The 13,564-nt window shown below is 33.8% G+C and overlaps 2 protein-coding genes across 11 annotated transcripts in view; one reads left to right on the top strand and one right to left on the bottom strand.

Annotated features, from left to right (window-relative positions):
- LOC119634370 (tyrosine-protein phosphatase 99A) overlaps positions 1–5,375 on the top strand; it is a 307,831-nt gene extending 302,456 nt beyond the window's left edge. For 5 of the 7 annotated variants that reach the window (XM_038028462.1, XM_038028463.1, XM_038028464.1 and 2 more), the window contains 5 exons: positions 822–1,111; positions 1,177–1,517; positions 1,587–2,309; positions 2,387–2,655; positions 2,749–5,375. In XM_038028462.1, coding sequence (XP_037884390.1) covers positions 822–1,111; positions 1,177–1,517; positions 1,587–2,309; positions 2,387–2,655; positions 2,749–4,288 — 3,163 coding nt within the window. In that variant the 3' untranslated portion in view covers positions 4,289–5,375. The remainder of the gene's footprint in view (positions 1–821; positions 1,112–1,176; positions 1,518–1,586; positions 2,310–2,386; positions 2,656–2,748) is intronic. The other 2 variants (XM_038028468.1, XM_038028466.1) reach the window with 2 other exon arrangements.
- LOC119634374 overlaps positions 1–11,366 on the bottom strand; it is a 29,576-nt gene extending 18,210 nt beyond the window's left edge. For 3 of the 4 annotated variants that reach the window (XR_005246955.1, XR_005246957.1, XR_005246956.1), the window contains exons 1-5: positions 10,243–11,366; positions 9,501–10,181; positions 9,277–9,441; positions 9,031–9,216; positions 8,800–8,961 (exon numbers count right to left, since the gene is read on the bottom strand). Coding sequence is in view for 1 of the 4 variants with exons in the window: in XM_038028475.1 (XP_037884403.1) it covers positions 8,857–8,961; positions 9,031–9,216; positions 9,277–9,441; positions 9,501–10,181; positions 10,243–11,217 (2,112 nt within the window). In the remaining 3 variants the exon portion in view is untranslated. Of the gene's footprint in view, positions 1–8,417; positions 8,962–9,030; positions 9,217–9,276; positions 9,442–9,500; positions 10,182–10,242 lie in introns of those variants that run through there. The other variant, XM_038028475.1, reaches the window with a different exon arrangement.
- Positions 11,367–13,564: the final 2,198 nt, after the last annotated feature.

Below are 13,564 nucleotides of genomic sequence, written 5' to 3'. Positions count from 1 at the left end.
CATCCACTTCGCGTCACATAACTCAGACGTACGTTCTGATCAAAGCTAAACTTTCAGGAACGCGTATACAAGATTCGACCTCAAGCGAAAATAATTCTCCTATTTATGCTTCCATAATGCACTTTTGTGATAGTTTGGCGGTTGCATTGTTTTGTATTTATTTAAAAAAGCCATAATTGCACTTCATAAAGAATTTCTATTCTATGTACATTTCTGTATACATATATATATATATATATATATATATTTATTTTTATGTAGGGAAAAAGAGAGAGAGAGAGAGAGAGAAAGATTATTTAGACCATATAAAAAGTAATAGATTGTCGCTATCTTTCCCTTGGCCTCTCTCTATATATTGAATCATTGTTAATATGATTTCGTATTTGCGAATTGCTTTAGCTGATGTTCATTGCGCGACACTAACTCTAACCACAACGAATATATATGTAGACACTTATTATGGACAATTGTGACAATACCGATTGGTAGCAAATGAGGAAACGCCCACAATAACCGAGAAAGCGCACCAAGACCAAGTGACGCAACTATTAATTACTTCTACTATTCATAAGACGACTCGAAACTTACATTTGTTGCTAGAAAAATGGATAAAACTTTTTGCATGTTATAGACGATAAAAAAAAGCCCGAATAACTTTTATAGATCAAATGAATGCTTTGCTTAAGCACTCTTAACATTGTAGCATTGCTGCAATTACAATTTTTAGAAATTAAACGTGATAAGTAGAGTATTGGGACCGTAGAGCTGAAGCCGAGTAGTATCAATTTATCAATTGCTTAATTTTATGAAATTTCTTTCAGCAGGAAATGTTTTCACGCTGCCTACTATTATTTGGATGACCCGCCACATCATCCAAATGTGCCGCAGGTTGATTGGGAAGTTCCGATAGAAATAGGAGGCGAGATAAGAGCAGCCGTACCGGTTAATGAATTCGCTAAACACGTGGCCTCGTTGCATGCCGATGGCGATATCGGTTTTAGTCGTGAATATGAAGCCATACAAAATGAATGCGTATCAGATGATTTACCCTGCGAGCATTCCCAGCATCCAGAAAATAAAAGAAAAAACCGCTATTTAAATATAACAGCATGTATGTACATTTTTTAAACACAAGTTAGCAAAGTAAATACTTGAACTGCTCTCTCTTTCAATTAGACGATCATAGTCGAGTACATTTGCATCCTACGCCGGGTCAAAAGAAGAATTTAGATTATATTAACGCCAACTTCATTGATGGTTATCAAAAGTCGCGGGCGTTTGTCGGCACCCAGGGACCATTGCCCGATACATTCGATTGTTTCTGGCGTATGATTTGGGAGCAACGTGTAGCCATTATAATCATGATTACTAATTTAGTGGAACGAGGTCGACGTAAATGTGATATGTATTGGCCTAAGGAAAGTATCGAAACCTATGGCGTCATACAGGTAAAGCTAGTCGAAGAGGAAGTCATGGCCATGTACACTGTGAGAACTTTTCAAATAAAACACTTAAAGGTACTAACTAATCTTTAAAGTAAATTTTGGGTGTGTTATTGATTGGGCAACGCCTTTTATTGCTTGCAGCTTAAGAAAAAGAAACAAGCAAACACTGAAAAGACGGTATATCAATATCATTATACCAATTGGCCGGACCACGGGACGCCTGATCATCCTTTACCTGTTTTAAACTTTGTTAAGAAATCATCGGCCGCGAATCCCAACGATGCTGGTCCTATTGTGGTGCACTGTAGTGCCGGTGTTGGACGCACTGGCACTTATATTGTGTTAGATGCGATGCTTAAGCAAATCCAACATAAAGGTGTAGTTAATGTATTCGGTTTCCTGCGCCATATACGTATCCAACGTAATTTCCTCGTCCAGACTGAAGAGCAGTACATTTTCATACATGACGCTTTGGTCGAGGCCATCGCGTCAAGTGAAACTAATCTGCGAGCCGAACAAATTGAGGAATTGAAAAACTGCACGCCGTATCTGGAGCAACAATATCGTAATATCATACAATTCCAGACCAAAGATATACACATAGCATCGGCTATGAAACAAGTGAATTCCATTAAAAACCGTGGTGCTATATTTCCCATCGAAGGTAGTCGCGTGCATTTGACTCCCAAGCCAGGAGAAGAAGGTAGCGATTACATTAATGCCTCCTGGCTGCATGGCTTTCGACGCCTGCGGGATTTTGTAGTTACTCAACATCCGATGACGCATACCCTCAAGGACTTCTGGCAAATGGTTTGGGATCATAATGCCCAAACGATTGTCTTATTATCATCACTAGACGAAATAGTAAGCTTTCAGTGAAACATCATAAATTGGAAACTACAAAATATTTCGTTCATTCATTCGCTCATTCATACTTGCAGAATTTCGCACAATTTTGGCCAGATGACACCACACCCATCGAAAGTGATTACTATCGAGTGCGCTTTTTAAGCAAAACCAACAAGTCAGACTATGTGAGTCGTGATTTTGTTATACAATCTATACAAGATGACTATGAATTGAATGTGAAAATGCTGCACTGTCCAAGCTGGCCTGAGATGTCAAATCCCAGCAGCATTTATGATTTTATTGTTGATGTTCACGAAAGAGGCAGCGATTATCGCAATGGACCAATTGTTGTTGTGGATAGGTGAGTGCAGTGAATAAGAAGAGAAAATAATTGACAAATAAAACCGAACGATATTTTATCTGTCGTTTTATTTCACGCCTTTTTTTTTTGTAGATATGGTGGTGCCCAGGCCTGTACATTTTGTGCAATTTCTTCGCTGGCGATTGAGATGGAATATTGTCATATGGCGAATATTTACCAGTATACTAAATTGTATCATAATAAACGTCCTGGCGTTTGGACATCTAGTGAAGATATACGCTTAATATATAATATATTGGCTTTATTGCCGCGTAATTTACAGTTGCTCAAGCGTACTGCAATTAAGACAGAAATCGAAGATGTGACCACAGCAACACCGGATCTCTATAGTAAAATTTGTAATAATGGTAATAATGAGACACAGCAATTACAACAACAACAACAACAACAACACCATCACCACCATCATCAACAACAGCAACATATACAAAATTCGAATCATGTTACAATTAATACACCACCGTCACCAACACCACCTCAAGAACTACCAGAACAAGTAAATTCATTACAAACACCAACATCACCATCACCATCATCATCACCATATCCTCCAGAATCATACATTAAAAATCAAGCACAAATCTTACGTCCCTCTCCACCAACATTATCACAGCTCTCATCTGCTTCTCCATCACCTTCGTTTAATGAATTGGATCAGCAATTAAATGCTACACCAACATTAGATAACCAAACTGTAAATCCGAATACTAGCAATCAAATTCCCTCATCACCACCTCCAAATAATAACAGCAAAATTAACCATGATAGTAGTAGTAATTTTTGTAATTCTTCTTCTTCCCATTCTCCTTCTTCTTCTTCTTCTTCTTCTTCATTTAATAATACTACACCATCCGTTATAAATGATACTAATGAAAACTTTAATAATTCTTCTAACATTATTAAAACAACTAATCCAACAACAATCAATAATGGGATTTTAACAACTGCAACAATATCAACAACAACCATTACAACAACAACAATTATTCCAACTACTGCTGAAATTGTTCGGGAATCATCGCAATCGCCCACACTTGCGTCTTCCTTCAATTCAACAACGATTAATGCTTGCAATCACCATCATCATCATCATCAACAACAACAACAACAACACATGTTTAATTTATTAAATCGATCAACACAATATATGCAAAATTATTCGCCAACAAATATGGATAACGTGATCAATAATTATGATAATATTGCGGTCTACACTCCACCACCACCGCCACCCTGCTCTCTTACTACATTCAATGGCACGTCTACTTCCCCGGTAACACCGCCCCCGTTACCTTCTACTGCGCACAATATTGACCATAATCCCATCAATACAATTAATGATTATCCATTGGGTTCTATTGATCGTCTAACAACAACTACAACTTCTGCTCCCTTAATCACTCCGAATGGTAATGGTATAATGATGACAAATTCCGTAATCAACAATCCTTATACAAACATTCCCTCCCCTCCATACTCCACTTCAACACTAACATTGTCCGCAAATGCATCTTCCTCGACTAATGATCATCGCAATAATGGTGCTTGTAATGTTCATCACATACACACAAACTTAGTTACTGATGCTCAAAGCTTAGATATTGTAGGTTAGACTAAATTAAAGTTATAAATGGTGAAAACACACATGCACATACATAACAGACTTATAACAGACCTAAAGTCACACGCACATACTCAAAACATTAAACACACAACCACAAAAAATTTTATATGCACCTTTTTATGTATGTAGATAAGCACCAACAACCAACCAATTTATCACAAAAGTATCACAAAACAATAATTACACCCCCAGTGTCGCTGTAAGTCCTCAAACCCACTTTAAATGCTTTGCACTTCTGCATATAAAAAAATGTACGGCGTATTAATGCAAAAATTCTGAATTAATCTAAGATATTATAACGGACACCACGACCTCTCCTCGTGACCATTAATTTTGGTGCGTTTTGATTCTTGTATTTTCCAATTATTTGATTCATTTCATGTCATGCTACAGCAGAGTGTTGAAAATTTTTGTTTACAGTTATTAAAAAGAACAAATTTCATGTAAATATACATAAAATGTACGTGTAAACGTATTAGCAATTCCAACGTAGCACTTACGTAGCGATAGCAAATGAATTTTCTTTCGGAGTTCTGCTTATAAGGTTTTCGAAGTAAAACAGTGACATTGAATTTTTTCAAATTCAGAAAAATAGCAAGTGCGTCTTGCTTTCACTGCTCATCACTTACTATCAAATTCAAATCATATCAGTAAATTATCTTAAATCAAATTAAACAAAAGACTTGAAGATGTTCGACTGGTGCAAACTCTTTAAGAGTGAGCATATGAATTATAAATGTACGATATTGACATCTAGATCATCTGGATCATTTGCTTTGTAAGGTTGTATAGCTTATAAGAATAGTTAAAGAGGCCGTTATCTTAGGCCATCTTTAATCGTCCTCTTGAAGATCCCGTGTTCTACGCCCTTGCGAAATAATCTATAATCTAATATACCTAAGATTAAGAATGTCATTTTAAATGGACAAAGTTGACGTTTGACGTCAGTTTACCCCCGTGTCTTTCAGAACATTGACACATTTTATTAAGAGTAATATCTTTAGACCACATGAAATCCATTACGCAAGCAGAAGACAAGCGATTTGTTCTCAAATTGCACATATCGGACAGAAAAAGAGACTATAGGAATTCCAGTTTCGCTTCCTGCAATGCGTTGGTATCCACTGGCAGTGAATCTATCGTTTCAATTCATTTCCATTTCATCCCCGCATTTTATTTCCAACCTTTTTTTAACCGTCATTTCGAACTTTGTACTTTTAATGCTCCCGGTATTGATTGTTTGTCGACAATATAGGAAGATATAATTGATTAGAAATATTTATTATATGTAAGTATTTTTGCTAAGACTTTTAATCTCCCTGTTTTTGACTTCTCTTAATTGAGATACCGCAGCAAGTTAAGTGCTACGTTATATTAATAAGGAATAATTTAACAAATAATTTCGCAATTTTATGGTTTTCAACAAACACCCTCTTGCCCAAGTAGACGTATATAAAAATACATTTCATTACATAATAATATATATATTATTATTATATCCCATATAATAATATAAGTAATTCTGAAATTATTAGTTTTTTTTTGTATACTCATATAAATTTTTTGCATTATTATTTATTATAGGAGATAAAAGTGATATAAATTAAAATTAGTCAGAGTTTTTTATATAAATAAAACAAAGGGAAAATAGTATTAAGAGAAAAAGAAAGAGATTAAAAATCATTTCAATTGAAGCTTTCAATTTTTGTGAAGAGATATTCATTCAAATATTAATTATTAATAATGCCACAGATATTATTTAGATACTTTTAATAAAATATCAGAGTTTATTGTTGTTGTTTCTCCCTCTTCTTGAAGTAATTCATTGCACTTAGTTCCTTTCCAGTTTTTTGTTAATCCATTTGGTAAAGATAGATGTCCGTCCTTATGTATTATGTTAAAACACAAGAAAAGAAAAAACCGAGAATTACGTTCGGCTACGGACGAGTCGCTTAATGCCCATCACTTGTACCCAGATAATCGTATCTAAACAGAAATAAATAATCATCAAGAGATTATTGCGAAAAGTATCGAAATGGATTTTGAAGACAGCTTTTAACAAGATTGAGTAAATTCTCTGCGTAAAGCCTATTTAAACGGACTGACAGACTGATTCTTTCAATATCAAATTTCCTACCCCAGAAAGCAACATCCAAAGCCAAAATCAGGACACATAGGCCAATTCCAAATTTAACATATCCGCAAACTTCGAGCGGTGGGCATAACATAACTAATTAAAGAATTTACATAGAAAATAATTACATACAAATTCGACAACAACATGAACGCAATCAGGTGTAAAAAAGAAATTTTTAAATGAATTTATGAAGAAAATTGCAAAAATAAATTAAAAATAAATTTTTTTGCTCAAATAATAAAAAACAAAAAAACGTTAGTACCAAGGCACCCCGTGATGTTATAATGTAAATACACAACTCTAAATTTACATAAGCTACTTATACGAAAAGATAAAACGAAAGTTAAAAATTAGTTTTAAGACCATTTGTATATTATACTTATGTATGAATTTAGTATAAAAAATTTGTAGTTACTAAATGACATTGAAAAAGAACAAAAAGAAACGAAAAAAAAATATTTTTAGCTATTCAAGTATGAAAAAGTAATGTTAAGCAAATATTAGTAAAAACTGAAAGTAATTTATATAATAAAAAGCGAAAACTTTATGTAAAAGTATTTGTAATGAACGTAAACACCTTCTTTTATGTAATAAGTTTGTGTCATACACATACACATATACACATTTACAGATAATAACACATAAACAAAAGTATTATAACTCATAAATAATAAACATGATAAATAAACAAATGGAAAAAATATAAATAAAATGCGATAAAAACATACAAATACAAATGAAAAATTGCTTTTAACTCGAGCCGATATTTAGCAAAGTACATCCAAAACGCAAGCACTTCAATCCATTCTGGACAAAAAAGTCCCTTCTGAGCTAAACGTAAAATAAATCCTAATGAATTTAATTTATATACCGCATCAAGGTTATGCTAAAGATTTAAATTCTTCTAAAAATATTATTTATATTAATCGTAAACCAATTCTTCGGGAACAGCTAAAACTCAAACCGAAGTCAAACAGTGCCCTTCTATCGCTTACAAAGCCGCCACTCTTTAACTGAGTCAGATATCTCCCCACGAACAAGGTGGCAAATGCAATTTTTATGAATTCGGTTTCCAGATTCTTTTTGAACGATAGTTAGTGATTTCTGCTTTCCTATATTCTCGTCCTAAAGTTTAGTTTACAATACTTTTTACATGAAACTATTGTTAAAACTCGACATACACTAAAGCCATTGTAAGGATTAATTTAGGAGATTTATGAATTACGATTTTTAGAACAATAACGGAAAGATCGTAAGATAATCCAAAAAATTTGGAAAAAACTCAGATCGAAGGAGATATTGAGTAAAAATCCATGTCAAGCTTTATGTGATCTCCAATATATTAATATTGTTACGCGCTACAAATATTATCCTCAAATATATATATATATAGGTATATATATATACCTTCTGGTGTGGTAATCTTAAAAACTAAAGAAAGCGATTTGATAAACAAGTATTTGCTCAAAGTTAGTAAATTTTAAAAAATACAAATAAAATAAAATCCGTAAACAACATGAGATATTTAATCTATATCTACATATTAACAAGTAAGAAAATGAAATACGGTCGGAACCGAATCTTTTATACCCATCACCGTTATCAGTAAAAAATATAAAAGAAATAAAAGAACAAAATTTTCATGCTCTATAAGATGGAGTGAATGCAGCTGATTTTTTCTATTCTCAAAATAAAAATTTTTGTCGTATAGGCGTCTCGCTTGAAAAGTTTAGGTTAATTCCAAATTCTTTTGCGAATTTGTAGGTGATATATTCATTTTCGCTAGCGGAGGAATGTTTACCACAAATACTATAAATGACAAAAAATTTTTGAACTTTATAGAGTTTTCGAAGCTTGTTGCTGCGCGTTATAAAAGTATTGAAAAAACAATTAAATTTTGATACACCATAATATTGGAAGGTCAATTTTTTCCATCTTTGTACACAAATAGTACAAAAAACCAATTTTTTAATGCCTTTTGAAAAACAGAGGTGATCTTAGTCTACGTGGTGCTGTGGGCGTGCCCTTCGACCAATTTGGCCCATTGTCAGTACCAACTTCCACGCAAGAACTTACAATGTTTCGGCCGGATTTAAAGTCGATAACTCCATTTTTGCGGCCCGGAGAATGCTTACAGCAGACATTGTACAGACGGACAGACGGACATGCTTAAATCGATTTAAAATTTGATGGTGATCAAGAATATATGCACTGTGAGGGGGCTTCTGACGCTTTCTTCTAGGCGTTGCAAAGTTTTTGACAAAATGCATATATCCTTCATCCTGCGGTGGTGTGTACAAAAAGACTTCTGTTGTCATCAGTTAAGTAAGGAAAAGAAAAAAAATTTTCAAGCAATGCTCACCTCGTTATTTAGTTGTGTAAGATTAAAATACGGGTTTACATGCAATAGGCCGCTCATCTATTGACTTTCCTGTACGCACACACAAAATTCAACAGCCATAAGACCAAAATGACTTTTTGGATATATGGGTAACCACTCTATTTTGACACCAGACGTTTGAGACTATTATTTTATAAACACGTGGATTCGATTAAATCATTTTAACAGCATATATAACGAATTCACAATTACCGTTTGATTGTTTGCTGAGAAGTGCTTGTTGGTAGTTGTACTAAAATTTATGAAAGCTTTGTATAATTTCACTTTCGGACATATGAGACGACCTTTTGTGATTGGCAGACCTAAGGTGTTCAGCTTAAAAGGCGCTAAGCTACCATCGTCTAACAATTCATAAGTGCGCTCTGTTTGTAATTTCAACTGAAAATTACACAGATTTTACACACTATAGGTTTGAACTTATGACTTTACAATCCTCACATTTTTTGTTGAAAATATTCTTTGTACTGTAGGACTTTGCATAAAATACCAAGTGTATTTAATTAAACCTTTATATTTCCCATTCTTTATAACGGACGTAGAGTTTGGTAGCCGTCGTTTTTTAATATTTAAACTAAAGTTTTTGCTAAAATATGCAAACATTTCCTAGAAAACAGGGAAATCTTACTTTTGATAAAGTTACAAAAATCGATGTGGATCGTTACCTCATGAACATGAAAACTATGTCTAACATTATTCGATTCTTTTACAACAATAGAGTCGTTTAACATTTCAATAACATGTTCCAACCATCCTGTATATGAAAGTGAAGGCGCAGCATTCGTTGTAGTATCCATTATTTCCACCTTCTCTGCACTCTCTTTGACACACGGCCTCGAATGCAACAAAAACTGTTTTAAATGATCAATTGAAAGCATTTCTGCTGTTTGCTGATTTGCCGCGGTCTCATTACATGTTCTGTCGGTGGATTTTTTCATCGGAATACTTATTTGCTTAACAAATGCTTTCGAAATTGGTGCTGAATCGAATGGCTTTAATAACTGCGGAATCTGCTTTTTATCTACGATTGCTGGTCTTAAATTGCTTTCCTTTAATAAACATATTTTGTCGGTTAAGGGTTCATTAAATTGTAGCATTTGGACGGGGCTTCGTAAATTATTAGTTATGTTTGTGGTGGGTGTCAGTCGCACAGGCGACTTGACATATGAATTAGTGGGAAGGAGATCCATATCTTCATCGCTGGCAGTTGCCGAGGTTGATATCAATTTCGGGTCCTTCATGTAAAAATTGCTAGGTTTAAATTCTACTAAAAATTCATTAGATTCCAAAGGAATTTGTTTAGCATTTTCCACATCCCATGCAATATCTACAAAATCTGGTATCACCTAAAAACGAAACGTTATTATTAAAATCCTTAATTTAAAGGCAGCCATTTGCGACATTTACACTTTCCGTAAACATGTCTTCAGTATAATTAAAAATGTCAGCATCTTCGTGAGAGTCCGAAATAAGATTTTTACCACTGCCAATAGGAGCTTGATGCAATATGTCGGTTGAACCGAAATCTCCATTTACTATATTACTAGAAGGGACATTGGCAACTACGGGCATCCACAAGGTTTCCAGTGTATCCAAAAAAGCCGTAAACAATGTTTTGTGGCTTGAATGGCTTAGTATGGCTGCCAATAGCAGCAATAGATGATCGCAAATTTCATTTTTCATAGTAATAGTATTGTCTGATTCCACTATGATTTTTAGTTTCCTACAAGCACAAAGGAATGTTCCCTTTTTATTGACTACATTATTAGTGAACACAGTTGTGTGCAAACGTCCTGCTGGAAAGACATCAGATTGTGTACATTTTACAGCAAATATATTTGAATTAACACGTTGAACTGCCGGAATGGATTTTTCGTCGCTTTCGTATAGCTGCCATAATAAGTTCTTCTTATCTTCATTAATATTCAAATTCCACAAGATACTCTTATCAACACGATATACCTCAGCTTTGTTCGATTTTCCGTTTAGAGATGAACAGGCGTTAATATGCTTACAAATAGGTTGGGAGGAATCATTACCACCATATTTACATTTGTCTATGTAGCAAACTGCATAAGGCACAACTGCGCTACATGGTAACTTCAAATCCAGGGATTGTTCGGCAATGATAACAAAATTGCGTAAACTAATTAATTTTTCTTTGCATCGCATCGAATACATCTGGGTCTTATTGTAAGTTATCAATTGAATCGGATCAAATGGTTTAATAGACTCTAAGGCTAATTGACGCAATTCACAACCAACATTGCGACAAATTAAAGAGCGCTGACCATTTAAAAAACCGCAAGGACACTTCTTTAGACCTCTCAAAGATGGCCTCCGTAAAATGCTTTCTTTCCACAGTTTTGCATTATTGTTCATTTTTTGATAGAGCGTGTATTCTTTTTCTTTTTTTTTGTTGATGTTGAGTTAAGATGGACTAAATCAATAAAACTTGTGGCTTATATATCCGTATAAGAAACAGTAATAATTATTTGCAAGAAGTATTTGTAAAAAACAAAAAGACTACGGCCATATAACTGTATGAGTATGTAATTTTAAGTGTAATTATTGAGTTATTAAAAGTGATGTAAGAATAGTGTTGCCAACTTTAGCAGAAACAAAAAAAATTATTGTGAACTAAAAAGAAAACTTCGCTTTTCTAACAAAGCCACTTAGTTCCACGAATAAATAATGTAGATTTATTTTACAGAAACGCCGACTGGACATGCCACGCGCAATCTCTTTAAGTTTATCACTTAGTTATTAGAACGGGTGGTTACGAATTATCCTTATTGAAACTTTTAAGGTGGAAACAATGAGGTCAATCGGAAGCTTACAAAAATTTAACTTAATCGACTTAGGGAGGGCTTTTCCTTTAAAACTATCTTTTAGACTGGTCGTCGGTTGTCAGGACTCCTCCTCCGAATCCAAATGGCAGACTTAACGGGCATATCGGACACCACAATTTTAATAATCTCATTGACTTCGTAGACAAGAGGGACATTGCAGATAGTACCAAATCTTTGCGTAAAAAATCTCGGAATGTAAGTTTTAAAATTTTTGTTTCTAAATAATTATATGGGATGAAATTATTACCGCAGAGAGCAAAGCTGAAAAGTACTCTGGCTCTATCCTTGCTAACCGTTTCGAGTTTTTCTAAGGCATCAATCTTAAATCTTCTGGGGTATAAAAAGAGATCAGAAGAGATGTTCAAGCGTTTGCCATCAACATTTTTTGCAATGCCTTTGGCACCCAAATTTGGAGGTTTATCAACAACCTGTTTATTAAGTAATATTGGACCATAATGTGACGGAGTTAATCAAACAGCATTCCCAGCCATCCTCAATCTCTTATTTTTATCAATATTAATCAAATAAGAATCCTCACGGTCATTTATATCAAGAACAATCTAATCAGACCCTGGCAGATTGATGTTGTATTAGATGAAATAGACGCTATCCCATGCAACACTTACCAAAAATTCAGAAGTAAATATGTTCTTAAAAAAATAAGGAGTTTACAAGATTGTAATATAAGACAAGAATATAATTCTTCACTTAAAAAAGAAATCACTAAGGTATTCTATCAATTATTATTAGTTTTTATTTCAATTTATTTTCCATCAAATTGATATAAGACAGACAAGACATGTCAAAAAAATGTTAGCTGCCGTTTGCTAAAATATGTCGTGTTGTTTCGGGTGTTGATTGTGAAGTGTTTCGGTTTGTTTAAAGGAGCTAATGAGCTGTTCAGACACTTTTTGGAAGGCAAGTATTATTATGAATTCATATTTATACTAATATCATTCACAGGAAGGGATCGAACATTTCCGTGAACAAATTAATAGAAAGAGTTCAAGCCATCCGTTATGAGAGCAAGGTACCGAAAAACCTAAAAGGAAAGCGATTCTCGATAATAATAACAATACGTACAATTGCTTGATCATCTATCACGTCATATTTTTAAAATATATTATTAAATTTCTACGAAAGATATTTGTTGAAAATGCTTGTGTGTGCTTTTCTGACCGTTTTATATAGCGATAGAAAACACCACCAAGATCTAAAGCGCATAAAAGTAGCGGTATTGAAAAGTCATGAGAACATTATGGCAGAATTAATATGCCAAAGTTTGCTATGGAGGAATAAATCTTATTGGTGACTTTGCGCGCCTACAGCATTTTTAATTGTTTTGTAATAGATTTGCAATATACTTAGATTAGCGTGCTATTTCTTATTACAAGCAGTACATTGTTTCCTCCGTCGCTAAGCTATGTTATCTGATGAATTCTATTTAATTGTCACTTTTGCTTTGGCTTAACCCACATCAAAATGTATGCTAGATCAGGAAAGAAACTGACTCGCTATATTATTGGCTATAAAAGATATACACATTTTAAGGGACCCCGAAGGTTAATTACTAATTAGTCTAGAGTGGAACCAAGGTTAGTTTTTTGGATTGCATTTATTTTTTACTATTACTTCAGCTTACCATTTGAATAAATAATAATTTAAGAACTATAAACTTAAACTTAAAACCAAAGAAAGTTTTGTATTGCCCTCTCTTTTTCACAAACTGCTTTTCCAAGAACAATAAGATCGCATTTATTTATATTTCCAGTTATGAAGACTTCCCAGACGTATGTAAAATTTAAATCCTCATTTGGAGATTTCATTGAAGCAAATTATGAGCAAATAAATAAATATGGGCAACGCTAAACGAAAAG

The sequence above is a fragment of the Glossina fuscipes genome, unplaced genomic scaffold (assembly GCF_014805625.2).
Source record: "Glossina fuscipes isolate IAEA_lab_2018 unplaced genomic scaffold, Yale_Gfus_2 3, whole genome shotgun sequence".
Lineage (NCBI taxonomy): Eukaryota > Metazoa > Arthropoda > Insecta > Diptera > Glossinidae > Glossina > Glossina fuscipes.
This window is presented reverse-complemented; position numbering and strand designations above follow the sequence as displayed.